The sequence below is a fragment of the Toxorhynchites rutilus genome, chromosome 2, assembly GCF_029784135.1.
Source record: "Toxorhynchites rutilus septentrionalis strain SRP chromosome 2, ASM2978413v1, whole genome shotgun sequence".
In the NCBI taxonomy this organism is placed as follows: Eukaryota; Metazoa; Arthropoda; class Insecta; order Diptera; family Culicidae; genus Toxorhynchites; species Toxorhynchites rutilus.
This window is the reverse complement of record NC_073745.1, coordinates 207,475,547-207,503,182: the sequence shown is the minus strand read 5'-3', so window position 1 is coordinate 207,503,182 and position 27,636 is coordinate 207,475,547. Positions and strand designations below refer to the sequence as shown.

At 40.2% G+C, this 27,636-nt stretch overlaps 2 protein-coding genes across 8 annotated transcripts in view; both read right to left on the bottom strand.

The window, feature by feature from the left end:
• Window positions 1-911, bottom strand: part of LOC129764198 (mitogen-activated protein kinase kinase kinase 9) — a 77,565-nt gene extending 76,654 nt beyond the window's left edge. For all 3 annotated transcript variants that reach the window (XM_055763057.1, XM_055763054.1, XM_055763053.1), the window contains exon 1: window positions 40-911. The gene's annotated coding sequence lies outside the window, so the exon portion shown is untranslated. The remainder of the gene's footprint in view (window positions 1-39) is intronic.
• Window positions 912-2,239: 1,328 nt separating this feature from the next.
• LOC129768042 (uncharacterized) lies at window positions 2,240-6,202 on the bottom strand. Of its 5 annotated transcripts, none has more exons than XM_055769414.1 (3): window positions 2,658-6,202; window positions 2,514-2,598; window positions 2,248-2,446 (listed from the first exon to the last, which is right to left on the bottom strand). In XM_055769414.1, exon 1 carries the CDS (start codon window positions 6,155-6,157, stop codon window positions 2,912-2,914), a length of 3,246 nt encoding a protein of 1,081 aa, XP_055625389.1. In that variant the 5' UTR covers window positions 6,158-6,202; the 3' UTR covers window positions 2,248-2,446; window positions 2,514-2,598; window positions 2,658-2,911. The 5 variants fall into 5 exon arrangements, with proteins under 5 accessions (XP_055625386.1, XP_055625389.1, XP_055625388.1 ...); XM_055769415.1 differs by having other exon boundaries at window positions 2,253-2,320; window positions 2,383-2,446; window positions 2,514-6,202; XM_055769411.1 differs by having other exon boundaries at window positions 2,240-2,320; window positions 2,383-6,202.
• Between the last annotated feature and the right edge of the window lie 21,434 nt (window positions 6,203-27,636).

Here is a 27,636-nt window from a genome sequence, read left to right as displayed (position 1 = left end):
AGCATCGAAGTGTGTAAATTGTGGATGCAGTAAACTCACCTTGCACGCGATCCGCTAGCATGCGGTACTCCGTTGGGCTTCTATCTTTATGAGCTCGGTAGAAAAGCCGAAAATAATTTTGTTTTCTACCTCGCACTTAATTCACTTTGTTTTACGACCCATCCGTCGACACAAACAGTTTATATTTTCTGTTATTTCGAGACCAATACAAGTCAACACACTGCATACTTCACACAACATTTGGGTCCCGAGGTTTCCCTTCTTTACGCAGAGGTGTTATTCATTCACGTATTTTCTTTTGCTCCCTCGTTGAAAAGTGTCAGAAAATCGATAACCTCCCTCTCAGTGAATACAATAGTGGATTTCCTTTTCGGTTTCTCTGAAGAATTTCATAATCTCCACTGCCTTGGGTTATGGATGGCAAAGCTGCTCGACACTCAACCCGCAGAATTGCAAAAAAAAACACTAAAATTTATGTTATTTCTTCTGTATCACCATAATTTTGTAAAACCAACCACTAAAGGGAATTAGATACACTTGGGTATTCGTATGTATGCGAAGAAACATCAACACTTTCTTCAGTAAACCATAGTTAAGATTCAAGATGGCGGTAAACATAACAATTCACTGGGACTGATCACAACATACCACTGGAGATTAAATTCTCAATTCATGTTGAGTGTACAAAAACAAAAATCAATCATACCGCCTCACATAATTGCATGTACCATTTTCACAGAGATTCACACTGTTTTGCTGTACGACGGAGGACAATTACAATTATTCGAGACGAGAGCGACGAGTGGTTATTGGAGGGTATGGCCACAAAAAAAAGGTGAAACCGCGTCCGCCCGCATTAACTTTCGTATCCCGCACCGTGAGCGATTTGAATGAGAACTGAGCCAACCAACGTTCGCTATCTCCACCGCAGTGGACCGTATTCATGGTCCGTGGCGGTCCTCTGTGTGGCCAAAGATATGCTTTTTCTCTCTTGTTTCTCTCGTGCTGTTTTTTTTGTTTGTTCATGCATCTCGCCTGTTTGCAAGGACTACGCACCACAAGAAAATGTTTCGCCACCTTCACCAACATGAGCAGACTAGGGTGGTTCTCGAAGGGGGATGTTCTGTGCCAACGCAGATGTTTTAAATTACGTTGTGATTTGTTCAATTTACAATTTCAAAAGAGAAACACTCTCGGAATTGAGACTTAGTGGTTGTGTAAATATTGGTTAACTAGCTGACCCGGCGACCTTCGTTCCGCCCAAAATTGTTTTTTTACATTAGTACTTCCAATTAATCACGTTTTCTTACTAAGCGAACGTTCGTGGGTACAATTACAGAACACTCTATTGATCGATTACCTTTTGACCCTTTAAAATTTCCTTTTACTATAAATTTCCGAGTACAGCGCGGACAGGATTATATACAGTCTCTGATTTCTTCTCACTGTATACAAGGTAAATTATATTGGTTTGTCCAGTCGAAAATATGAACATGGTTTGTCCACTTTTTTGAATCCTCTAATTCAGCACAACTTTGTCAAATCAGGTATTCGAATGTTCAAAACATATAAATACAATTGTCTTTTTCATGATTTACAGTAGTTTTATAGTATAGTTTTACGGATTCGCAAACATTTTAAAGGATTATAAAATACACATTCTATTGGTGACAATGCGCCCCTCATTCGAGCTAACTTTCAATCAATCACCAAATAATTATTTGGCACGTATTCAGACCTTTCCTGGATTATAAAACTTACAAATATTGTAAACATCATTCTTGCACACCATTTGTATCAGATTTACATAGCTAAACCATTAAATTAACGCATTTCGATGACCTCAATTCTGAATCTTTCCGATCTGTTAAGAAATGTTCGAGTTATAAGCATTCGAAATACGGGTAGGGTTAGCACACAAATCGACAGAACAAATGTATGGGAAAAAGGAAATTCTTCCAGTTTTCATGAATTTAAACCGTTTAAAGATTAGTGAATTGTAAAGTATAGCATATCAAACAAATTTTAGAGAATTTCCGATTCGATTGGTACGCAGATTCTGAGAATTAGTTCACAGTGAAAATAGTTATTAACGTTAAGTTTATTTCATAAAAACGTGACCCTTTTTTGATTTGGCATCCTTCCTGAAAGACGTAGTTCTACGTCAAAATACGTTCTTTGACACCCAACTTCTATCTTTTTTATTTCGCTTCAATATAATTTTGGACAATTCCTGGTGTTGGAAGAATAGTCGCGGGCGTCGCCAGAATTAACCGAATTCATGAACTTTATTACTGAGAGTACATCGAGTTATAAATTCCTACAGGAATGATGGATACAATAATTATTTTAAATACATAATTTAGAATCCAATTCACTTACTTTTAGTAATTCAACTTCTCTTCCACATAATAATTCAAGGTTATGTCAATATTCCTAATTTGCCCTATATTGTAAGTTTGTAAATTGTATGTATAAGGAATTGTATAATAGGTTTAATGTTCGATTCTCACCGATGTGGTAAATTGTAGGTTTAGCGTAGTATAATAAGCGATAGATGTAGATAATTTCTTCTTAGTTCCTAGTTGTAGCTGTAACCTATTTTTAAGGACACTAGGTTTTAAGATAAATTGATTGCAAACTCAACGTATTGTTACCTTTTTTATCCTAGTATTTATAAAAAATAATTTTAGGTAATTTAGGTATATAAACACTAGCACTAGTCTTTAGAAATTATTATCAGGCACAGGATCGTATAACTTAAGGATTTTTGCAAGTAATCTGTTCTTTTGTGCTCGTCGCAGATAAAGAAATGCTGATCATCGTCCACTGACAGATCACGATTGTTACGTGATGGTCAAGCAGACTGGACGATCGACGAACGACGATCGATAAGTAAGCAGTTACATTGCTACTGTGTACTGTACGAGGGGATCGCCAAATCGACGGGCGTATTAACACTCCCCCCCGAATGCGCAGAGGGTTCTCCGGAGGCGTATTGGTTCCTAACGCCCACGTCGAGTACGGCGAGTTTAACCGCGGGACGTTCGTAGATGCCCTGATTAGTCTGTATGGTGGCACTCCTGACTTGCCCGTCCTGTCCTGCTCTGGTTGCGATGATTCGTCCCATAGGCCAACTATTGCGAGGGGCCTTGGGATCTGCGATGACTACCACATCATTCACTTGAATTGGTTTTACCTTCATGAACCACTTGGTGCGACGGGTGATTACAGGGAGATAATCTCTTAACCATTGGCGCCAAAATTCATTGGCCATAACTTGTGATTGCCTCCAGGAATTCCGGAGCACGATGGGGTTATCGTTGTACTGTACCCATGGTTTTAGTCCATTTGATGACCCCAGCAAAAAGTGGTTTGGTGTCAGCACTGGAGATTCATCGTCGTCCATGGGGATGTCAGTAAGTGGTCGCGAGTTTATAATGTTCTCAATTTCTAGCAGTGTACTGTAAAGAACTTCATCCGTGGGAAGTTTCCTCCACTGCAGTTTATGAAGGTTGCATTTTACGCTGCCAATCAAGCGCTCCCACGCTCCGCCCATGTGTGGTGAAGCTGGCGGTATAAAGGTCCATTCCGTATTGGATGTTGTGAATTCCCGCATGAGCTGTTCTTGGTTGATGTCTTGCAGCACTTCTTTCAATTCTTTACTGGCGCCCTGGAAGTTGGTGCCACGGTCGCTAAAAATAACTGCAGGTGTCCCTCTCCTAGCCATTACGTTACGTATTGCTAGAATACACGAATCGGTTGTCAGTGTGTGAGCTAGTTCTAAATGGATAGCGCGAGTTGTGAGGCATGTTGCCAGCACTCCCCATCTTTTTTCTGAGCGTCGTCCAACGACGACAGTCATGGGACCGAAATAATCGATCCCCATGTACGTGAAGGGTCCTGTGAAAGCAGCTAGACGGTACGGTGGCAGGTCACTCATGGCGGGAGGTTGTGGAGACGCTTGGTCGTTCTTGCATTTTTGGCACTCCCTGCGTACCTTCCTGTATGTTCCCTTCAGTCTTGGAACGTGGAAACGTTGACGTATTTCATTGAGAATCGTCTCGTGATTCTGGTGGTTGAACCGCTTGTGAAAATCAAGAAGAATAAGCCGTGTGATTGGGTGCTCGCGTGGTAGAATGATTGGTTGAGCGGCATCTCGGGCGATAAACTGGCAAGCTCTTGTTCGACCTCGAACCCTTAGAACATCGTTCTCGTCGAGGAAGACACATTTGTGAAATAATGGACTGTTTCTCGGAATGGTTTTGTCTGGATTCTCTGCAAGCCGGTTTCTAGAGAGAATGGTGATTTCGTCAGCGTAGGTGTAGTTTTGTGCCATACGAAATAGGCAGCATTCGGAATCGCTTAGCTCTCGACGTTGCAGTGGTCCGTTGGTTACATTCTTTTTATATACGCAGGATTTCAGATTATTTATGTAGCGAAAAACATGAGCCGTGCAGCGAATTAGTTTCCGCCAGTCGGAAAAGCGATGGAGATCGATTACAGGTTCTACAATTTTAGTATGAAACAACAGATGAGGACGTAGTTCTTCAGTGGTTACTCCGATGCGACTATTAGACATAGGCCAATGTTCCGTAGATTTCCACAGGAATTCTGGCCCACGGAACCAACGGCTAGAAGCGGACAAGTCGGGGTTGGTCTTCCATTTCGTTCCTTCGTCCGCCACGTTTTGCTTGCTAGGTATCCAATTCCATTCGCGCACATCTGAGGATTCGAGGAGCTCGCTGACTCTGAAGGCCACAAACTGGCTATAACGACGATGGTCGGAATTCAGCCAGCAGAGTACATCCTTCGAATCCGTCCAAAAGTATCGTTGCCTTATCTTGATCGATAACGATTGCTTCACCGTTTCTGCTAGTCTGACTCCAATTATGGCGGCTTGAAGCTCTGAACGGGGAATGGACAGAAATTTGATAGGTGACACTCTCGTTTTCGATCCAACTAATGCACATTCGATAGTGGTGTCTTCCTGAAATCTCAGGTATACAACTGCAGCGAAGCCGGTTTCACTCGCATCAACAAAGGTATGTAGCTGGATGTCATTGTGCTTGGCTATAGAGGATTTTGTTCGATAGCAGCGAGGGATCTGAAGCGTCGTTATTCCGGGGAGAGACACACACCACGAAGACCACTTTTCGAAATGCGAGTCGTTGATCGAATCATCCCAGCCGATTGACGAGCGCCATATCTCTTGGAGAAGCGTCTTGAGGATCATCAGAAAATGTCCGATAAGCCCTAGCGGGTCAAAAACCATCATGAGAGTCCGCAAGACCTCTCGTTTGGTAGGTCGACGGGTACCGGACAAGAGCAGCGCATCTATACGATCGGAAATTTTAAACGTAATGTTATCTGTAGAAGTGTCCCACCACATGCCGAGGATTTTCTCAACTGAACCATCACCACTTAGCCTTTTGACTGCTGTGGGGGACTCGTCCAGCGCCTTCAGTACCGCGGGAGAATTGGAGGCCCAATTTCGGATGTCGAATCCCGCAGATGCATGAATTTTCCTCACCTCTCTCGTTAGCTTTATTGCTTCTTCCTCATGTTCGACGCTTAGAAGCATATCGTCGACGTAGTGGCGTTCCACGATTACTTCAACAGCTGTAGGATAGCTCTGTTCGAACTTCCTTGCATGGAGATTTTTTATGTACTGTGCAGTACTAGGCGAGCAACAGGCTCCAAACGTCATGACCTGTATGACGTACGTGTTCGGGTTGATTCCACTTTTTGTATAGAAGAATAACTGGTACGGTTGATCCTTCTTCCGAATTGATACTTGCTGATACATCTCCCGGATATCTCCGGATACTGCAATACGGCATTCGCGAAACTGTATCAGTACAGATAACAGCGACGTTAGAAGATCCGGACCCTTCAATAGCACGGAATTCAGAGAAACTCCGTAAGTTGTGGCTGCAGCATCCCACACGAGCCTTATTTTTCCGGGTTTGTTTGGGTTTACCACTGGAAACATCGGGAGATACCAGACATTAGGGTAGGCTTGAACCTCTTCGTCAGTTAGCTTGCGTATGTAACCCTTCTCGATGTGGTCTTCGATTTTCGCGTTCACTGCTTCAGCTAATGCTCGATCGTGCTTCATCCTCCGATCCAAACACTGCCACCTCTTCAGCGCCATCTCTTTGTTGTTCGGCAGACGCACATTGTCGTACTTAAACAGAAGTCCCGTTTCATACTTTCCATCTCGAAATATTGTTAGCGATTCCAGAAGCATCAGGGCACGCTGGTCGTCCTGAGACTGTAAGGGTCTTTCGGGCTTTGTAATTCCAATGCTCTCTAACGAAAAGAAGCTTTTAACTGTTCTATGGAGATCCTCATCATTGTATTGGTTGCATTGACAAATCTGCAAGGAGTGGTAGTTAACGGAATGTTCAGCAGCATCTTCTGACACGCAGCTTCCATAGACGGTCCACCCAAGACGCGTCTTGACGCCTATTGGTTCTTGTGATTGTCCTTCTTTACACTTCAGTGGATGTCCGAGATTGAGATTATCAAGACCTATCAATATACGAGGACAGGCGTTCTCGTACGATTGAATGGGAAGCCCGACAAGATGTTGGTACTTTTTCTGAATCTCAGAATAGAGTAGTGTTTGCGGTCTTATTTGTAGACTTTGTACGGTATGTACGGAACAAAGTTCGTACCTTTTTGCCTGACTGAAGCAACTTGAAATTTGCAGACTTACAATCTGTGACGATTTTTCTAAACGCTGCGTCTCTCCTGTCCATTTCAGGCATAAAGATTTCCTGGGGCCTTTCAGACCTAACTCTTCAGCCAAGCTTTGATCCATTAACGAGAGTTCCGAACCATCATCGATAAACGCGAAGGCTTGCACTGTTTTCGAGGGTCCATAGAGACGAACTGGGAGTATTCGGAACAAAACTTTCGATTGACCTTGGTGAATGTTACAACTCTGCTGAGATGTCCCTTCTGATAGCGTAGCAGTGATTGATCCATTTGACGAACTATTGCTCTGTTGTTTCTCACTGTGGAGAAGAGGGTGGTGTAAATAAGTACAACCACTTATTCCGCATGGCTTCTGTTGCCTGCATGATCCGTTGTGCTTCCGTAAGCACTTTCGGCAGAGTTTACACTCTCGCACTGCAGCCCATCTCGAGTCATAACTGAACTCGGCAAATCGTTTGCACTTTGGAACGCTCTGGCACCCGCCCTTACATATGGGACAATGCTTCTCAAACCCACTGAAAGAAGTTGGTTTCACTTTAGATGGTGACATGTACGATCTGTTATTTCCCGACTCGGTTTCTGAATGTATATTCAAAAATCCATCCTTCTTAATGGAACGAGGCTTTGGGTCGTTATTTATCGTAGCCATTACCGCACTGGCATCCTCTGCTGTTGAATACAGCCACGAGCTGAAGTCGAGCAAATTTGGATTGAGCTTATCCCTAGAGTGTTTGGCCCAATCAAGCTTCAACGTCGAAGGTAACCGTTCCACCAGTTCGTATCGTAAAGAAGCATTATAGACGAAATCGTGTACTTCACATGCTTGGATTGTTGCGACCAAGTTCTCCACGGTGAGCGCGAAGTTGACGACGGTCTCTAGCCTATCGATGTTTGGCGATGGTAACGATCGAACATTTTTTACAATTGCTTGTATAATCGCTTCCGGCCTGCCATATAACATTTTCAATGTTGACATAACTCCTGCGACGTTAAACGGATGAAGCAAGCGGCACTTGACTGCTTCTAGAGCTCTCCCTTTGAGGCACTTTCGGAGCCGCAACATATTTTCTTCGTTGGAGAACCCGCACATCTGGGTGGAGTTACTGAAGTTCGAGAAGAAGAGTGGCCAATCTTCGGGGTTGCCACTGAATTCCGGGAGATCTTTCGAAACCGCTTGTCGTGCGGCTAGCTGACTCCTGTTTAGAATGCATACAGTTTCATTTGCAACATGCGGCGCAGACGGCGGCATCGATACTTGCTGACTCGGACGCATCGGTGTTGATCTTTGTCCTGGAACGAACATGCGGGGGTCGATTAGCGAAGGAGGGTTAACACGATGAATACCAGGAACATCCGAAGATACTGGATGTTGTGGATTTGTGGGTTGCACGGTGCCTTGTTCAAGATTCGGAGCAGTTTGCTTTGTAGGTCCAGCCAGTTGGATTGGCAAAAGTTCTTCCATCTCTTCAGGCTCTAATCCGGTGTTCGCTTGGTTATCGCAACGCTCAGTATCGGCCATCCATTCCTCGATTTTAGATATTTTCTCCGCCTCGTTGACACTTATCTCCGTTGAAGTATCACTTCCGTACTCAAGAAGCACGTCGTATTTCTTCTTCAGGTACTTCTGTTCAAGTTTTTTCTCTTCTTCGATTTTCAGCAACTGCAGCTTCAATCTCCTCCTTGCCTCACTTTGTATACTCTTTACAACGCTCTTCGCCGTCTGCGACTGAGTAGGCAATGTTTGGTTTTGAGTAGGTACGGGGGCAGTCGTACGTTGTTGATTACTCACAGTAGGACAGTCGGTGCAGCTCCAGCTCACATTTTGAATGTCCTGCGTTACCTTCACGCACCGAAAATGAAACCACCTCTGGCAAGTATCACATTGGACCATTTCCATATCATTTGGCTCATCACACAAGGGACAGTCTGACTCCTGAATGACCGCTGCGCGGGTGGCGCCACTAGATTTATCGGTTCGCCTTTCTCCAGCCATACGCTTCTCAGGGGCTGCTCCAGTCCCGGCCTGATCGATACTAACTACTGTTACCTGGCCGCTAGTAGAGGGAACAGCAACGGTATTTGTTGAACAGGATGTAGCGTTCGTCGCGGGCTCTGCGACTTGCTGATTGCTCATCGTGACCGTTTTACTCGCCTTTTTCGCGGTTTCGGCTTTGGAATGCTTCGACGACATCTCTCGGCTCGGTTAAAAGAATTTATAAAATGTTGGAAGAATAGTCGCGGGCGTCGCCAGAATTAACCGAATTCATGAACTTTATTACTGAGAGTACATCGAGTTATAAATTCCTACAGGAATGATGGATACAATAATTATTTTAAATACATAATTTAGAATCCAATTCACTTACTTTTAGTAATTCAACTTCTCTTCCACATAATAATTCAAGGTTATGTCAATATTCCTAATTTGCCCTATATTGTAAGTTTGTAAATTGTATGTATAAGGAATTGTATAATAGGTTTAATGTTCGATTCTCACCGATGTGGTAAATTGTAGGTTTAGCGTAGTATAATAAGCGATAGATGTAGATAATTTCTTCTTAGTTCCTAGTTGTAGCTGTAACCTATTTTTAAGGACACTAGGTTTTAAGATAAATTGATTGCAAACTCAACGTATTGTTACCTTTTTTATCCTAGTATTTATAAAAAATAATTTTAGGTAATTTAGGTATATAAACACTAGCACTAGTCTTTAGAAATTATTATCAGGCACAGGATCGTATAACTTAAGGATTTTTGCAAGTAATCTGTTCTTTTGTGCTCGTCGCAGATAAAGAAATGCTGATCATCGTCCACTGACAGATCACGATTGTTACGTGATGGTCAAGCAGACTGGACGATCGACGAACGACGATCGATAAGTAAGCAGTTACATGCTACTGTGTACTGTACGAGGGGATCGCCAAATCGACGGGCGTATTAACACCTGGTGAATATGCAACAAAAATCAACCAAAATCATGATTTTTACTTCACTGTATTCGTGATAACTTTCACTTTAAAGTTGATTAATTTAATTTTTGTTTGAAATAAGTCATATTTGAAATATTGAAAAAATATATTTCTTTTGAACGATCGAGTATATAATCGAGTACGATCTGTACTTCCATCAAAATTCGTCATTGAAATATAACATTATTTTCAGACACAATTCCCTTTCAAGAATCTTCAATCACTTGCAAAGAACATGTTTCCCCATTGTTTGGAATACATGTTCAATATACAAAAATATTATAAAATTAAGAGATCTCAAGTCGGACAATTCCTTCCTCGAGTTTTGTGCTCACCAACACATTTGGCGATCACTTTTTATTCATTTGGACAGAAGGTATATGAGGGACTTAGTATGAAAGGGGTATAAGTGATTTGATCGATTTCTCTACATCGACTCTCTCTTTGGGTCATAACTTAGCTGCAAATACATTCCCAGCTGTATTCACCAACGTGGAAAATAGGTCAGAACCTCATCTATCGGATTCTATAGCAAACTCAAATTGGAACGTTTTTACAGTTGAATTATTAACTAAATAAAAAGTTGATGAAGAGAAATCGATCAAGTCACTTACACCCCTTGCATTCTGAGCCCCTCATATAAAAGCTTTAGATGAAAATCCATTTCCACTTTCGAACAAAGAAAACTTTTGTTAGAGCAAACATCAAACGAACTAACAACGCTAATCACGATGTAATAGTAGAACATATGAGAATTCAATTTTCCGACCTTCCTTCAGAGTTTTCCGAAATTTTTTTCGAATTTTCTCTCCACCATATTGATCTACGGGTGGAGACGAACACAACAAAAAAAAGGTTCAAATCATCAAATCAGACCATCCCTTCCTCGGGTTTTCCGCCTAGCGACATATTTGGCCTTCCATTGTTATTTATGTAGATTACCAGGAGTATTCATATGAACCGGAGTTTCTTCATTGTTCTTGAATGGTTTAAAATATTTGATTCAGAGCAATGGCCATTGAAAGCTGCATATTTTTCCGTTTCTCCTTTGGTTTTTGAGTCCAATCAGTTATCGTGCATTTTCGTGAAAATTGGAGTACTGCTAAGCGAATGTGTGTCACATCGATGTAAACATATGCTGATCGGAAGGAGCCATGTCTGAAAAACAAGGCACATGTGGAAGTTGATCCGAATTGAGTAGCTCATCCGTTTTCCTGGCCAGTTAACTTGATGTGACGTGGCATTGTCGTGAGGGTCAGACGGACCTCGCGCAACACCTCGGTTCCTGGTCTGAGTCTCGGGAACCTTTGAGGTTGGGCTCTCAAGGCCTCTTTTAATGACGGCAAGCTCTAGCCTGAGGCCAATCGCTCAATCGCTAAATATTTCTACTAATATTTTCCGTGTAATTTATTTTCAGTTACTCAATGTTTGTTTTGTTTTTTATCACCATCCGAAAAAAGTCCAATTTTTAATGCAAACGTTATTGTAATATATCCGTTTTGCATCCCCAGTCACGATCCGATGCAGAAATGACTTTCTGCTTTGTACTTGGTACGTAAAATTTCGCAAATGATATTCGATGATTTTCTACGTTCAATCAAAATTACCACTTTTAAACTTTGTGAACCACTCATAACATAGCGATTTGTCGAGGGAAGGCTCACCGTAACCTTCTACCAACATTCTATGCGAATCGGGAGCGAATTTTTTTAGTTTATAGCAAAAATAATCATTTATGTCCGCAAATCGTAGTTCGTAGGCACAAAATTTACAATGTTAATTGGTTTTTTTTTTCACAAAAAATAATAAAAGATAAACAAAGTTCGAAGTAAAAGTTTTTCAGTGATTTTTGAAATGCTGTAGCTTCGTAAAAAATCAACTCATAAAGATGGGATGTACATCATTTTAATGCATAAATTTTCAAACTTTATTACCTCGAAAGCTACGAATCATTCATTCTGAGTGTATGCGTAGAATTTCAAACCAACAAACCAACAAGAATTTATCAGAGTTTGAAAAATTTGCCGATTTGAGGTGCGATCGTTATCTATTGAATCATTCAACATCAAAGAGGAATGGGAAATTTTTCATTCAAACAAAAATATCTCTATATTGAAAGGTACAACAGGAACACAATAAGGATCAAATTAAAGGTTAATAAGAATAATTAGATTTGCTATTAACTAAGGTCGGAAGAAAATTGTGTTAATCCACAAAATCTTTTAAAGACAAATTACAAACGAAATTTCCCAGACGCACAGGCATTCTCAATGTGAGTGCCATGACGTTGTCCGAGAGTCCAGAACGAGTAAGGGAAACTCGAAATGAGCTGGACTGCGTATCTTTTATTTGTTTCCCTTCTTAAGAAACTGTTCCGAGGTGGCAAGTACCACAATGTTGATAAGTCTCGAGGAGACTTAGTATTGGTATGAGACTTTTGATCTAGCCTACTCCATCATTCTTTATTGTTTTGCATTTCAGACCCGCTTCGATCATCATCCCCTAAATTTTTACCTAATGAGAGCGGATGCAGACGTGATACTCCAAACTAAAATGCTTTTCAATGCGTTGTTGGTCACGACAATTCACAGTTTGCTCGACCTAACCTTAACCTCACCTGTTCCGGGGGTATAACTTACCAGATGGCACTGGCGAATGAATGGATTGCGATTTTTTTCAAATAGGGATTTGATAGGGTGAGCTGGCTCGTCTTAGGAAGTCCAGAGCTTCTGCAGCAAATGAGTTACAACCTACAAAGTATAAACATTAGGTCTCATAGTTTTCTACGAATACCGTTTTCTCGTACTAACTATGGCTACAATGAGCCTTTTTCGAGCATGTGTCGTGAGTTTAACCGATGCAGTTGTTTCTTCGATTTCGGGTTGTCTCGTGCATTACTAAAGAAACGCTACACCACCGCAATTACAGACACTGCTATTAGCAACTAATTTCTTTTTTTCTCTCAATGTATATGTATGTTATCATAAGTGTAATTTAGTCTAGTTTAGCCACCACGAAGAGGATTTGAAAACTGGTGTTACTCACGTTGTACGATCGGCTGATTGCGTTCTAAGCGGTTGGCACAATTGAGATGGTTCAATTCAATATGCTTTGTCGTTAAGCGCAGTTCTCTTGTTGTTTGAGTGAGAGTGTAAGATGCCTATGGTAAGGTCCAGGGTTGCCACATATACAGAATATTCTGTATTTTACAGATTTTTCGCCAAATTTCAGATAGAGAATCTGTATATACAGAATTACAGATTTACTGCAAAAATACAGAATTTGCAGATTTTTTTTAAATTCAACTTTAAATATTAAATTTATTACATTGAATACATAGATACCTGGGTTATGTAAAATAGAATTTCTAAATTATGTATGACCATAATCAATCCGCCAATCGTATATTGACTCATTTAAACGATCTTATGACTAAACCGATTATACTGTTCCTAAATTTTGTTCCACAACTCATCAATAACGACATTCGCACTTTTCAATCAGAAAGTTCTCAATTTTGCGAACTGAGATGAAACTTTTTTTTTCTGTATTATAGTGACTTTCAACGTTTCTGGCTGGTTCGTCACTTTTACCTTCCATTTTGGAAGAATGTAGGGAGTGAGAATTGAACTCGTGATCTTGAGCGTGAGAAGTATGGATGTTACCTCCACGCCAGATCGGCTCCACTGAGATGAAACTGTTATTGTTGATCATGTTGGGTAACTTATGTTTGGAGAGCTACGTGCAACGATTCGTTGATGCTGACCTTGATGTGAATGATTTTGAAGACTTTCTGAAGAAGCCAGAGGATGTTTGCGTTGGTATCGATGCAGAAGAAGCTGAAAAAGGATTGGATGCAGCTAGGAAGTTGATCTTCAAATCGATTTTTTCGTGACTTCTGTATTGAACTGGTGAAACAGAACTGCAGCCTTGATAAACCCTCAAAATTTCGTCAAGCTACTATACCTTAATAATTTGATGCGCCAATTTTCTGTTGCGTTACTTTCTGTGTATTAGAGATAGGAAATTGCGTTACGTAGGAGGGAGGGGGTCCAAAATCCGGATTTTTAGCGTTACGTAATTTGTGCACGATGCCTAAGGACAATTGTCACCACTCACGAGATGCGACACGAGACTAAGACTAACTATGCATCGGCTCAAGGACGAGCGTCAAGGATGAAGTTGAAGGAAAATTTGAAGACGCAGTTCAACAAAACCATGTAAAAACATCATACAATTCAGAAACGAAAAACTTTTTTATGATTTATTTTGTTGTATTGACACGACTTTAACAACCCATAAATAAAAAAAAAATATTTTAAGTTTAAAGTAAAAATAAACCTTTATTTTCATTGTTTTCCCTCTAATTTCGGATACAGATTTTTTGGCTAAAAATACAGATATACAGATTTTTTCAGAAAATTATACAGAATTAAGTGTGGCAACCCTGGCAACGTCTAAAATAAATTTATAAATTTCAAATGAGTCAACTTGCCTTGATTCTGCACTTCTTCCACACTCCAGACACGTGATATTAAATAATTTAGACAAAAAAAACTTCAGCGGTATTACTGATAACGAGAGACTTGGACACTATGCGGCCGACAACTTCAAGTTGTTGGCGAGAAATGAAAATTGCTGCTTGATGTAGGCCTAATAATTTTGTGAACTTTTCTGTATTTAACACGAGTCTCGATCCACTTCGCCATCAAATATTATCTTTGATGATTGGACGATTACGATGAGCGTAAACCACTCTTCAGAATGTATATTCGATAGAGCGTTTTTGCCAAACAATTCCACAGTTGTCGTCCTTTCCGCAAAAAAGAGTATAAACAAAATGTTGGCGTTTGTTCGCCAATTTTTGGGATTGAAGAATAATGATGAACACATCCACTATCGATCCACAAAGACCGATGTGAGCCAGAAGAAAAGATAATTGTCGGTCCCCTACTTTTGTAGGGGCTCAACGTATTGAGCAAGTTGAATCGTCCGGCATTATGAAATTCACATTTTATGCTATACTTCGAATAATAATATTTCCTTTTTCTTTGGTCAAAGCTGGCTTTTTGGCAATTGCTTCCTTCCAATGGATATGAGTACAGATCCGAGTTGAGAGTTCATTAATAGTAGAGCAGCTCACAGTAGATGATTCCCAGTCAACTCACCGAACACATAGCAAAACCTTTTTGACCGTCATTCCTGGCTTGGTCACCGCGTAACCGATCGGTTCCATACTAGTCCGTACATACTGACACTAGACACTAGTAGAAACACATTAAGAATGTTTTCATATTTTACAAATAATGAGAAAATGTTAACTGTATCAATCCCTCACGTATGTTTCTCTCAGTCCATGTGAACATCATTTAGAACTCCCTTCCTCGTGCATTGAATAAGGGTGAACCCCTACATCCCTAAAATTGTCCACGTGGTTGTCCCATTCGATTCAAAGGTCAATGAAAATAATGAATAGGTGCTGTTATTGACACTTCTCAAACAGATTGGCGTACATAAATGTAATAGAAATAACACTCAACTGAATATCGAAAATTTTAGTCAACTATTATATGGTCAGTGTTAAGTCAGACCGGATCATGTGACATTTCCATGGTTTCGAGAAAAAACGAGTCTCAAGTTTGATGCTATAATGGGGTTTTCGTTGAGCATTCAATGTTGATACGTTATTCCTCCTGCATGAGTGATTCTTCAAATCTGATAAATGTGGTATGTAGCCTACGAAATGCTTAACCTAATGCAATCAATAACTTGAAAAATTCAATTGGTACCCTCTTGGTCCTCTCTGATTCAACACCGACCATATTATTGTACTAACAGTAAAACATCTTCTAGAGACCCACCCTAACCCATCGCATATTTCTCACCGTTGCCCACTTGGCGATTCTCTCTCTCTTCTATGTATCAATTGGACCGAGTCAAACACAAAAAAAAAACCATACATATGGGAACGAATCGGAAAATGAAACCATTGTTCATCTCTCTCTCTCATCATCGCTCAATGCGCGAGTAAATAAAACAGGTACCTGCATGTTGATGATGCTCTACGCGTATACCATGCGCATCAGAGAGAGATCGGGCAAACGGTAGGCGCGAGAGTATTGAATTAAGATAACGAGAAAGAGAGAGAGAGAGAGAGTTTGAAGGACCTGCAGTGCTCCTCTGTACACATCTTTGTTTGAATCTCCCTCTGTCCGGTCGGTTTTTAGAAGCTTTCTGATGCCATTAAGACGCCGCCGCCGTTAAAGCTATCGGTTAAAGTGTGGTTGTTCATGTTGTTTATACCTGGGTTACACTTATAATGGTTACTGGGGAGGAGAGCTCATTTCCAAACGAAACAACTTTTTTTCAAGATACCCCCTGTGTTAAACAGGTGTTGAATGGTAACCATTCTATGGTTCATGAAATCTTATTAGATTTTATAATCTTATGAATGATATAACATGAACATGTAGTAATCTCGCATCGAATCCGATTAACATATTAAGGACCGCAAAGAAATATGTAAGACATACACCTTGGACCGCATGTTTTGGGGCAAACTTGTACGTTCTGAAATCATCATAACTTTGTTATTTATGAAACAATTTTTGTGAATTTTTTAGAAATTGTACAATAAGAGACATTCTAGGTATTATTGAAAAAAAAAGTTTTTTAAAAATTATTATTATAACTTTTTTAAGGTTCCCAGCTGTGTAGTAGGCTAGAAATATATGCGTAAACATATGTTGTGTTGTACTCATCGCATGGGGTCATACTATACGGCTATTTAAAGACGACAATCTGTGCTACAAGTGTCGTTTTGACAGTGTTGTGGTTGTCCTTTTCATTGCATGTCAATTTATAGCGCATCAAAGATGGAGTCCACCAAGCAAGAAGTTCGCCATATTTTACGTTTTCACTACCTGCGAGTTAAAACTGCAACGAAGGCAGCCGAAAAAAATCGTGTAGTTTATGGACCCGATACTGTAACGATTCGCACAGCACAGCGTTGGTTTGATCGATTTCGTTCTGGTGTAGCTGTCGAAGATACACCCCTTACTGGTAGGCTCATCGTCGTGGAAACCGATAAAATAGTTGAAATCATCCAAGTAGACCGGCATGTGAGCACTCGCTCGGTTGGCCAGGAACTGCGTATAGACCATAAAACCGTTTGGAACCATTTGCAGAAGATTGGATTCCAAAAAAAGCTGGATGTGTGGGTGCCACACGAGTTGACGCAAAAAAAAACTTTTAGACCGAATCAACGCCTGTGATGCACTGCTGAAACGGAACGAACTCGACCCATTTTTGAAGAAGATGATGACTGGTGATGAAAAGTGGATCACGTACGACAACCTAAAGCGAAAAAAGTCGTGGTCGAAGCGCGATAAGCCGGCCCAAACCATCGCCAAGCCCGGATTGACGGCCAGGAAGGCTGTGTGTTTGGTGGGATTGGAAGGGAATCATCCACTAAGAGCTGCTCAACTATGGCGAGACCCTCAACTCGATTCTCTACTGTGAGCAGCTTGATCGTTTGAAGCAGGCGATTGACCAGAAGCGGCCAGAAATGATCAATAGGAATAGCGTTGTTTTCCACCAGGACAACGCTCGGCCTCACACATCTTTGATGACCCGCCAGAAGCTACGGGAGCTCGGATGGGATGTCCTATTGCACCCACCGTATAGTCCGGACCGGGCTCAACTGATTATCATCTCTTCCGGTCCATGCAAAACGCTCTTGGTGATACTAAGTTGGCCTCAAAAGAGGCCTACGAAAACTGGCTGTCTGAGTTTTTTGCAAATGAGAATGAGGGGGGGGGGGGTAATAAGGGGGGGGATAATGAATAATTGCCTTCTAAATGGCAACAAGTTTGCGAACAAAACGGTGCATATTTGACTTAAATTGGATAATTTTAAGTATGTTGCATGTATGAAATTTCGATCAGAAGTACGACATTTCTTTTTCCCACACCCAATATATATCGGGCTGCCGGATATTCGGTCATCCGGTATCGAAGATGTCCGGATATCCTGGATGGCTGTACATATTTGCCGCAGTTCATTTTTTCCACCAATTCACTACTGGTTTGGCGACCGTTCTCCTTCGAAAGTGACGTTCTTCATCGAATTGAGAAGGGGCGTGTCATCGACGTCAGAGTCGCCATTTTTGAACTTTGCAAACCATTTTCGTGCTGTAGACCTTCTCCATACACGTCGCAACGGCTGCATCTGCATCCGAATTTAAGGTCATTTTTTCCCAGTGTCTAGCTCTCCGCTTTTTGCTGCTGCCCGAGGAGCATTCTTGTGATTGGCCTCGTTCAATGTTGCTCTCGATACTCACTTGTTTGTCAAAACCGGAAGGGCCGTCCCCGAGTCAATATCTCCAGCATCCACATCGCTGTCTCCACCGCTTGGGGGCACGATGACAAAGTCAATATCATTTGTTGACACAAATGTCTCTTCATCCAAATCAATCAGATAATTGTACAGCTCCTCCGGATTATCGGGAAGCTGATATATCCTATTGAGAAGAAAATATACCGTAGTTGCACAGCGTATGAAATTTTATACGCTCAAAAGTAAACATAGATTTTTTTGCGGGTTCATAATTTCCTTCGGATTTTTTGCTAGATATCATTTTTTACACTCGTCTAGTAATGTTGTGTCACAGATTTGAGCAATTTAGAATCCTTTAAGAGGTAAAACTTTGATAAATTTATGTTTACTTTTGCGACTCCATTAAACTCGAACTTTGCAAGCTTCAATACACAACAAAACAACAAAAATGACAGATAAAATGACACTGACACAAAAAACAGTTTTGAATTGTCATGTGGTATCATTTAGAACACTTTAGTTTCATCAAAAACAGTTTTTCAAAAACGGGCATTTTTGCGCTGGGTTAAATTAGAAAACACTTTTTTTGCAGGTGGGGAAAAAAAATCTCATATGAAAATAGTTAATGAAGACAACTTTATATTATAATGAAAAGACTCAGAAAAAATGTTGGAATTGTATAGCCATATGGTTGAATAAAAGTCAGTTTCAAGTAATTAAATAACATGATGTGAAAATTTTCAGTCATTTTAACATTTTAAAACCGGCTTCGTGTCCTCTAATCTGATAGAGATTACACTGACGAATTTTGGACCCAAATTATGGTCCTTAATTTGGAAGTAGCCATCAGATTATATACAGTTCTTGATTTATTTTCACTATATATAATCCAATCCTGTATATACAGGGTAACTTCGATATAACGTACATTTTACTTTCAAAATTGTACGTTGTATCGAATTGTACGTTATATCGAAGCATAATAAAGAACTCTGAAACGTAGTTTATATTCCTTTATTGTGTTGCTGTTTGAGTAAGGACTCTATTAGAAGACGAAGCTAACTTTTCTCATGATGTTTCCCTTCGTTCTGTTGATTGAAGTTTGATTCGTTTGAAATCCGGAATCACAAAACAGTTGTATTTCGGGATTGGTTAAAGTTACAACACAAGCTGTAGTATCAAAATAGAGATAATTTATTTTTGTTTCAGAAAAAAAATATCCAAAAAAAATTTTTTTTGGACTTTGATAATGTGTACGTTATATCGAGGTAAAATGTACGTTATATCGAGTGACGTTATAACGATGGTACGTTATAACGAGGGTACGTTAAGAAGTTTCCCTGTAATGGAGTCAAAAAAAATTTTTTTTTTATTTCTTTTTTTTTGCATGTATTTTTTGTTTTTTAAATTATAGAACTTATAGAACTCTACGCTACGGAAGACGATTCTGATGCTTTTATTTGAAAGATGTGAAAATTTAGTAAAGGATATAGTAGTGGAACAACTAAATTAGTGGATTTCAATAACATTTTAGAAGTGAAACACTTAAAAGTTAATAATTTGTAATGTGTTATTATTAATTTTATCCTAAAAATTTATATTAAACTAGATTGTTCCTATCAATTAAATTGAAGTTCTTTTGACGCACAATTTCTATCTTTCTTAATTTGGCTGCAATATCGATATAAACAATTCCTGGTGAAAATCAAGCAAAATCTTCGAAAATCACGATCTTTACCCCACGGCACAAGTAATAGCCACTTAAACTTACCCTTAACGTTGAAAGGTTACATTTGTTCATGAAATAAGCCATATTTGAAATATGAAAAAAAAATATTTTGCTCCAAACTGTATATAATCGAGTCCAAAATTGTATATAATCGAATCACATATAATCGAGTCTGTATATAATCGAGTACGACCTGGATCGATATTGCAGCGAAATTAAAAATGATAGAAGTTGGGAAGCATTCAAGTTTAATATGAATTTTTGGGATAAATTTAATAATTACACATTGAAAATTACTTTTAATTTTTTTACTTCCAATAAAGTCTCAAACAAAGAGTCCGAAACAAAAAAAATCATATATTCAAACGAAACAAACGAAAAATATATTCATAAAAACGAATATAAAAAAAACCGACCCAATTAAATACAGGATTTAATTATTTACAAAGAATAGAAATCGGAGACTGTATATAATCGAGTCCGCGCTGTAATTAAGTTCATCACAAGCTTGATAACTGCCAAGAACCTGATCTATAAATCTCGAGTTATAATGGCATGGAACTCCTAACTACTTACTTTGAATTTAAATATCTAAACTAACTCACACTTATTTATTCCACTATTATTTTAGAATTTTTCTGCTTCCATCCTATCGAATGTTCCTGTTTATTGCCTGTATTTTATTATTTCACATTATATCAAAGTATTTGATAATTTTTTCAAGTTAATTGAATTATTTTCTATTCTGAAAAGATATTAAAGGTAAAATATATTCTATTTTTGTTTACTTCTCGTCGATACAGATTTCGCAATGTCATGGGCAAGTTCCCATCAAAGTCATAACAATAATAGATTTAAAGCCACAGAATAGTTGTGTTTCAACGAATCGAAAACGATGCGTACCTTTAAGTACAACTGAACGTAGTTGGAATATCTCAGTGATGACTCACCTGATCGACACGAGAGCACCGCCTGTTTTTCTCTCTCTCTAAATTGCTTCAATCAAAAACGATCGTCCAAAAAGTTCGTCGCAGAAGAAAGCATCGAAATCCCTGCCTGCCAACGTTATTTGAAGTATGTGTGTGTGTGTGTGTGTACGAAAATATCAATTCGTTCCATGCAATCAAAACAGCTCAAAGGGTTCCTGGCTTGGTAAACAGACCAAGCATTGAACACTGCTTCTTTTTGGGCAAATCGAAAGAACTTCAACTTTTTTGGGATACACCTGAATAAACAAAAAAAAAGAGTTTCTGAAATCGTAGTCGATTAGCTTTATAAAGCTCTTTTCACGTTTTTTTTGTTGTGCTTCCTCGGAGTCATCCAATATTTTGCTTAACACATGGAAGAAGATCAATAAGATGTTGGGTTCAAACGTACGCAAAAGCGGGAAAAACATAACGAAGAAAATCTTGTTTCCATTGCATCCCGCATCATTTACGGGATAGGTATATAATTATGCAATGGTTGGGAGCAAGGCACGCATGGTGAAGAAGCATTTCAGTTTCAGTTTTAAGAACCTGCTTGTTTGGTGAGAATAAAAATGAAACGGGAACGAATGATGACTCATCCCTGAAGAAGGAACTGTTCAATGTCAACCGTATGTTGATACGGTTGCGTTTCTTTCTAATTGGGTGTTGTGGCTCAGGCGTGGTTATACAGCGTGGATGTAATCTTTATAAAATCTTCCACCAAAATTACGGTTCTTCTAATGAAAATAAGTTTTATTCAATTTGATTCTCATCATAACAACAAGCTTCGAACAACGGTCAAGTTCCAATTGAAAAAAGCAAATAAAAAAATATATAAAAATGTGGCTTTGTCACATCCCCATTCTCACTCACAGAGTTTTGACTGCAACCGTTTGTTTTTGACGTGGGACTACGTCTAACCGGAATATATGGGGGGTAAAATGAAAACCTAAACACAGAACATGCAGGAAAAAATTTAAGATTTCGGATTCTCATAATTCTAGTATTTCTTGGTAGATCGGAAAGATGTTTGTATCAACTGATAGAAAATATTTCTACGCATATATCAAAATTAATAAAATGTTTTTTTTCCTGAGATAAGCAATTGAATAACTGTAAGATACCGAGCGCTATTTAAACGCCCTAACTGCCCCGTTTTGATTGGACCGATTTACGAATTTCCCAACACACCTGTCAAAACCAAGGTGCCTGAGAAAATTGGCTTTGCAAATACATTGAAAAAATTAAGTATAGTTTGGAGACACAAGAAAGCTTAACGCCTAGGGAATGAAGTAGGAACTTTATCTGCCAAAACGAAGAGGCGTGTTTCTAAAGTTCTGCAATGATCCGGATTTGTGGTTTACATTCAGCCAACTCAGACGTTTCGAAACTCGACTCCTGCATGGTTGATGAGTGTGTGGCTCCTAAAACCGAGGAATCACCCACCGCGCTCTGTGACACTATGTCGCTGCGAGGCCGGAGATAGTAACACACCAAGTATGTGCCTACAAGGTGGGATGCTTCAATAAAGAATAACGGGTGTTATCGACAAGATTATCGATATAATCGAGAAGCGCCACACATCCTCCTCCTTCCCAAAAAAAAAATAGACGAGAGACGTCATACGTGAAACACGGTTACAATAATTATTCGTTTGACGATCATTCACTCATTTCACATAAGATATTCCCAGGCATTTTGACAATATGCACTATTTCTCCATTTGATTGCAGAAGTACTTAAGTGTGTGTTCCTGAGCATCCGCGGGATAACCGGAGACCGCCAGAAGTCGAACGGTGACTGCCTGCTAATAAGATGGCGGAAAATGTGCCGAGTGCCCAGCCCACTTGAACACTAAACTGAAGATGCCCGTGTTGCCTGAACTGGGTTTGCCATAAATCTTTTCTCTTCTCCGAAAAAAAAAATTGAAATTAAAAAAAACGAAAAGAACAAATGCATGTGGATTTTGTTTTAGTGTATTTTCCTTCACAGAAAACATTTGAACCACCTTCGGGATGTATGAGCTAATTTCAACTAACAAAATTACGAGTTATGTTCCATAGGTCTTCCCAAGCACGTACTTGTTCTGCGCACCGTACTCTTTTCATTATATTTTTGTAATACGGTCGTCCCGATTCGCAAATAATTTTACCTCTATTTTTACACAGCACGGTCGTCCCGATCCGCACTCTTTTCATTATAAGTTTATTCATACGGTCGTCCTGAGCCGCAAATATTTTTACTTCCATTTGTACACAGCACGGTCGTCCCGATCCGCACTCTTTTCTTTATAAGTTTATTCATACGGTCGTCCTGAGCCGCAAATATTTTTACTTCCATTTGTACACAGCACGGTCGTCCCGATCCGCACTCTTTTCTTTATAAGTTTATTCATACGGTCGTCCCGATCTGCAAATAATTTTACTTCTATTTTAAACAGCACGGTCGTCCCGATCCGTACTTTCGTCATTATATTTTTTTTCATACGGTCGTCCTGAGCCGCTACCGGGACAATCCTACGCGGGCATCGTACTTCCAATTCTGAACAACAACAATGCTACATTCTAGTTGACCCCGCGAACTTCGGCCCGTCCCAAATTGTTTTTTGATATAAATACTTTCAAATATTCTCGTTTTCTTACTAAGTGAACGTTCGTGGGTCTAATCGCAGAACTCTCAATTGATTAATTTCCCTTTTACCCTTTTCAGTTCTTTTTTGCTATAGATTTCCTAGTACTTCTACCAACATTCATCATTATAATATAAAATTATTTTCAGACACAATTGACATTCAAGATTCTTCAATCACTTGCAAATAACATGTTCCCCCGTTTCATGGAATACATTTTCGATACAGAGAATATTATGAAATAAAGACAGCTCAAATCGGACAATTTCTTCTCGACTTTTGCGCTTACCAAAATATCTGGCCTTTCATTCTGATCTATACATATAGACCAATTTCTGAATGATGTGGATGTTATTGAAAAATTACATGCTTCCCCAATCCTATTGACCCCCACAACCTATATTCGATGATGTTGATCTACAGCTACAGACGGGATTTGCGTGTTACCTTGCTTGCGCCCGCTGATGTTGTTTAATTTACAAGCACAAGCATTCTCAAACTGTACACTTGAACTCTACTAAAATTGATCGGATCGGAATCGAGTCGACACAGGATGAACTAATGAATAATTTCTAGACCAAATTCCTCTGACCACCAAACGATGACAAACGACTGTCATATGAGGGAACCATTACTTGGTACTGTGGAGAAGCATCCAACTCAGTTTCTTCTTCGAGGAAGACATTCGAAGAAAAACAAACCATTTCCCATATGAAACCACAATGGCTCAAGATTAGGCGAACGAAGCAGAAACAAATCGGTAAACGCAAACTGTCCGAAAAAAACATGACAAATTCGATGCAGCACACCGCCCACAGATCGTTCCGAAGGCACTCAAAACTCATACCTCTCACAGAGGCCGCCTCTGCCGCTGCAGAGAACTGTCAACTTCCCCGGCCTGTTTGCAAACATATTGTCGCCGCACGGATCACGCTTTTAGAGCATGATTCGACGCAGAATGATAGAGCAGATGATTAGATCACGCTCTATCCTAAATACACAGAAAATAGCATAAAAACCCTCCGCCTAGCGGTAACTCGCCGGGTAAACGAACAAATAGATGCAATCAGTTTACAGTCGGAGCCTATCTCCGATCGTAAAATACCGAAGGACGGGAGAAATCCCAGCAAATATCACATCCACAACACGCCTATAGGAGAGGCAGGAAGGACACCGGCATCGACGAGACCAGGAAGGACGCTGTAGAAACAGGAACCAACCCAACGCATCGGGCGTTGGTAAGTATCACTTGCCGAACAGCTTCGGCAAAAGAATCCGAAATTCCGCCATCCATCCTCCCTATCCCCTTTCCCTCCCACTCCCACTCCGCCCGGCCAAGGAATTCCTAAGTGACGTGGTACCACCGGATCGCATCAGTAGGCGCATACTCGTTATGTGCTCTACGTGATCTGGCGTACCAGAAAGCGTCCGATAAAGGGCCTTCCTCCTCCCCTTTTGTGTCGATTGCACAATCAGCGCTCGTTGGTAGCCACATTCGGTGGCTAATATAGAAAACCTTCGCGTTAGCGCAACCTGCAGCCACATTTGGTGGCTCCAGAGAGGATCTCTCCTCTGGGTTGCAAATTCGCCTGAGCTGCAGCCACACATATGCATTACGGTTGGTTTAGACCAGCGATTCATTCATATGAAGAAACATGATGAGATCCACAGAAATCGCATCATCCGTCCACACCAGCGCGAATCTATACAATGAACACATTCATGAACCCCCTCACGCAACCTAAAGCCATGATAAATGTACGACCCGTGTACATATGCGCACATCCATCTCGAACCCCGCATCACTCTGCTACTCGAACAAAACAGCAGTTTTCTGAGCCCCATATACGGAAATTTTGGGTGTTCATATAGCCACCGAGCTCTAAATGTGCCTCATCGCTGAAGAAAATTTGATGCGAAAATTCAGCATTTTGCTGTTGTTCGTTCACCCAATCGACGTATGCCCGACGCAGTCCATGGTCACCACGCTCTAATTTTTGTACCAGTTGGACTTTATATGGATGTAGGTGCAAGTCCAAATGCAAAATCCGCCACAATGATGTGTTTGACGAACCCAATTGCTGAGCACGCCGTGGAATCGAAACATTCGGGTCATCCTCCACACTGGCAGCAATAGCAGCAATATTTTCGGCCGAACGCACATTACGATGATGCACAGGTTTCACAATATCCGCTACGGATCCAGTTTGTTCGAATTTACGCACTACATTAGCGATTGTGTGCTCTTTAGGCCGTCCATGACGACCAAAATCCGTCCGTAATGCTCGAAAAACATTTGCCGGTTTTTCATCATTATTATAGTATAATATAACAAAATTAACACGTTGTGCGATATGCTAAAACGATCCATATTGTAAAATGACAGGCATTCAATTAACGATATGACGCTTTGGTTGACAGCTATGTCAAACGGTTGTCAGCGCAGGGCTGTATACTTTCGGAAGCCCGAAATGGAAAACCCTGTATATTCCTCGAATAAGTGTATCATATTTATTCTCACTCGTTCACATCACCGTTCACGTGAATAAATCCATCTATAGCTATAGATCTCCCTAATATAAACGCAGCAATTTTTTCGTTTCGAATATTGTTTATAAATTCGATCTAACAGTTCACATTTATAATACACACCTAATCACTTGCGCTGTGGGTGATTCCTTAGTGAAAAAAAAGAAAAAAAATCCAAATTTCCTGCTATTGAATCAGCAGTCTGGCAGGATCGCCAAAATGTGTGGCTCCTAAAACCGAGGAATCACCCACCGCGCTCTGTGACACTATGTCGCGGCAATCCCGGAGATAGTAACGCACCAAGTAGGGTAACACGGGGTGATTTGGTCATAAGGAGTGATTTGGACCACCCCTTTATCTCAAAAATTACGGCTCAACTTGAATTTTTTATAATTTCATTTCCTTCTATTGTTGAACCGTATGTACCTAAAGTAAAAAAAACTTTGGTAAAACTTCACAAGTAGAGGGAAACGGTAGCATAAACACAGTAAGCACTCTGATCGTCAAAAATGTGAGTTTTCCGATAGTGGTTTTAAGGTTTTTCACGCTAATTAAACCAACTTTTCGTGTATTGTGCAGTACAGTTCTGTTCGTCTAAGTTAGAGGAACAATTTGATGCAGTTCAGAATCTGTTCGATTTTTTTTGTTTCAGATAACCAGAAAGGCTGGAATCGTGTACGCCATGGCACAACTTTTTTTTAACTCTCTAACTTCATCAGCTCTTAACTATTCTAGTTATGATTATTTTTTCGCCGTTCAATTTTTGTTCTATTGTTAAAAGATAGATGAACAAATAATGATACAATGGATAGTAAAAATAGTTTGTTTTATTTTTAAAAATTAACACCATAGTTAAATACACAATTCTTTGCTTCACAGATAACCATTGCAGAGAGGCCGATTTATCGGCTAACCACGAATCGATCCAATTTTTGACTTCATCAAAATTGTAGAAGTGCTGGTCAACAGGGCATGTTGCATTGATCGAAAAAGGTGGTAATCGGACGAAGCAATGTCTGAAGAATACGGCGGGTGAGATAGGACCCCCCATTTCAGCGTTTCCAAGTATGTTTTGACCGGGTTTGCGACATGCGGCCGAGCTTTGTCGTGCTGCAAAATAGCTTTATCGTGTCTTTGCTCATATTGTGGCCGTTTTTCCTTCAGTGTACGGCTCTAACGCATCAATTGTCGTCAGGAGAGGTCCCCCTGTATTGTTTTCATTCGAATTTAGCAGCTCATAGTACAGCACACCCAGCTGGCCCCACAAAATAGACAGGATAATCTTCTGGCCGTGAATATTCCGCGCTTGATGCAAGGCCGGGGTATCCATACGTTGCCCGACTTTTAAGGATCCACTTTTCATCGCCAGAAACGATTAGATGCAAAAAAAAAACCCTTTCTTTTATGCCATGGAGCAATTTTTCGCACGTAAAAAACGGCGTTCGACGTCTCGTGGCTTCAATTAATACGGCACCCAATGTCCTATGTTTCGGATCTTTCCCATTGCTTTTAAACGATCGGATATGGTTTGCTGAGCTACTCCAAGTGTATCTGCAAGTTCTTGTTGCGTTTGTAACGGATCTTGATCGAGTGAAGCCTCCAATTCTTTATCTTCAAACTTTTTTGGCGGTCCGGAACGTTCTTCGTCTTCCAGGTCAAAATTACCACTTTTAAACCGTGCAAACCACGTCTGACACGTTCGCTCAGTTGGAGCATGGTCACCATAAACTTCCACCAAAATGCGATGAC

Bases quoted from the DNA above. Each gene is read 5' to 3' on its own strand.
- LOC129768042 (XM_055769411.1), bottom strand. From the start codon at position 6,157: ATGGCGCTGAAGAGGTGGCAGTGTTTGGATCGGAGGATGAAGCACGAT.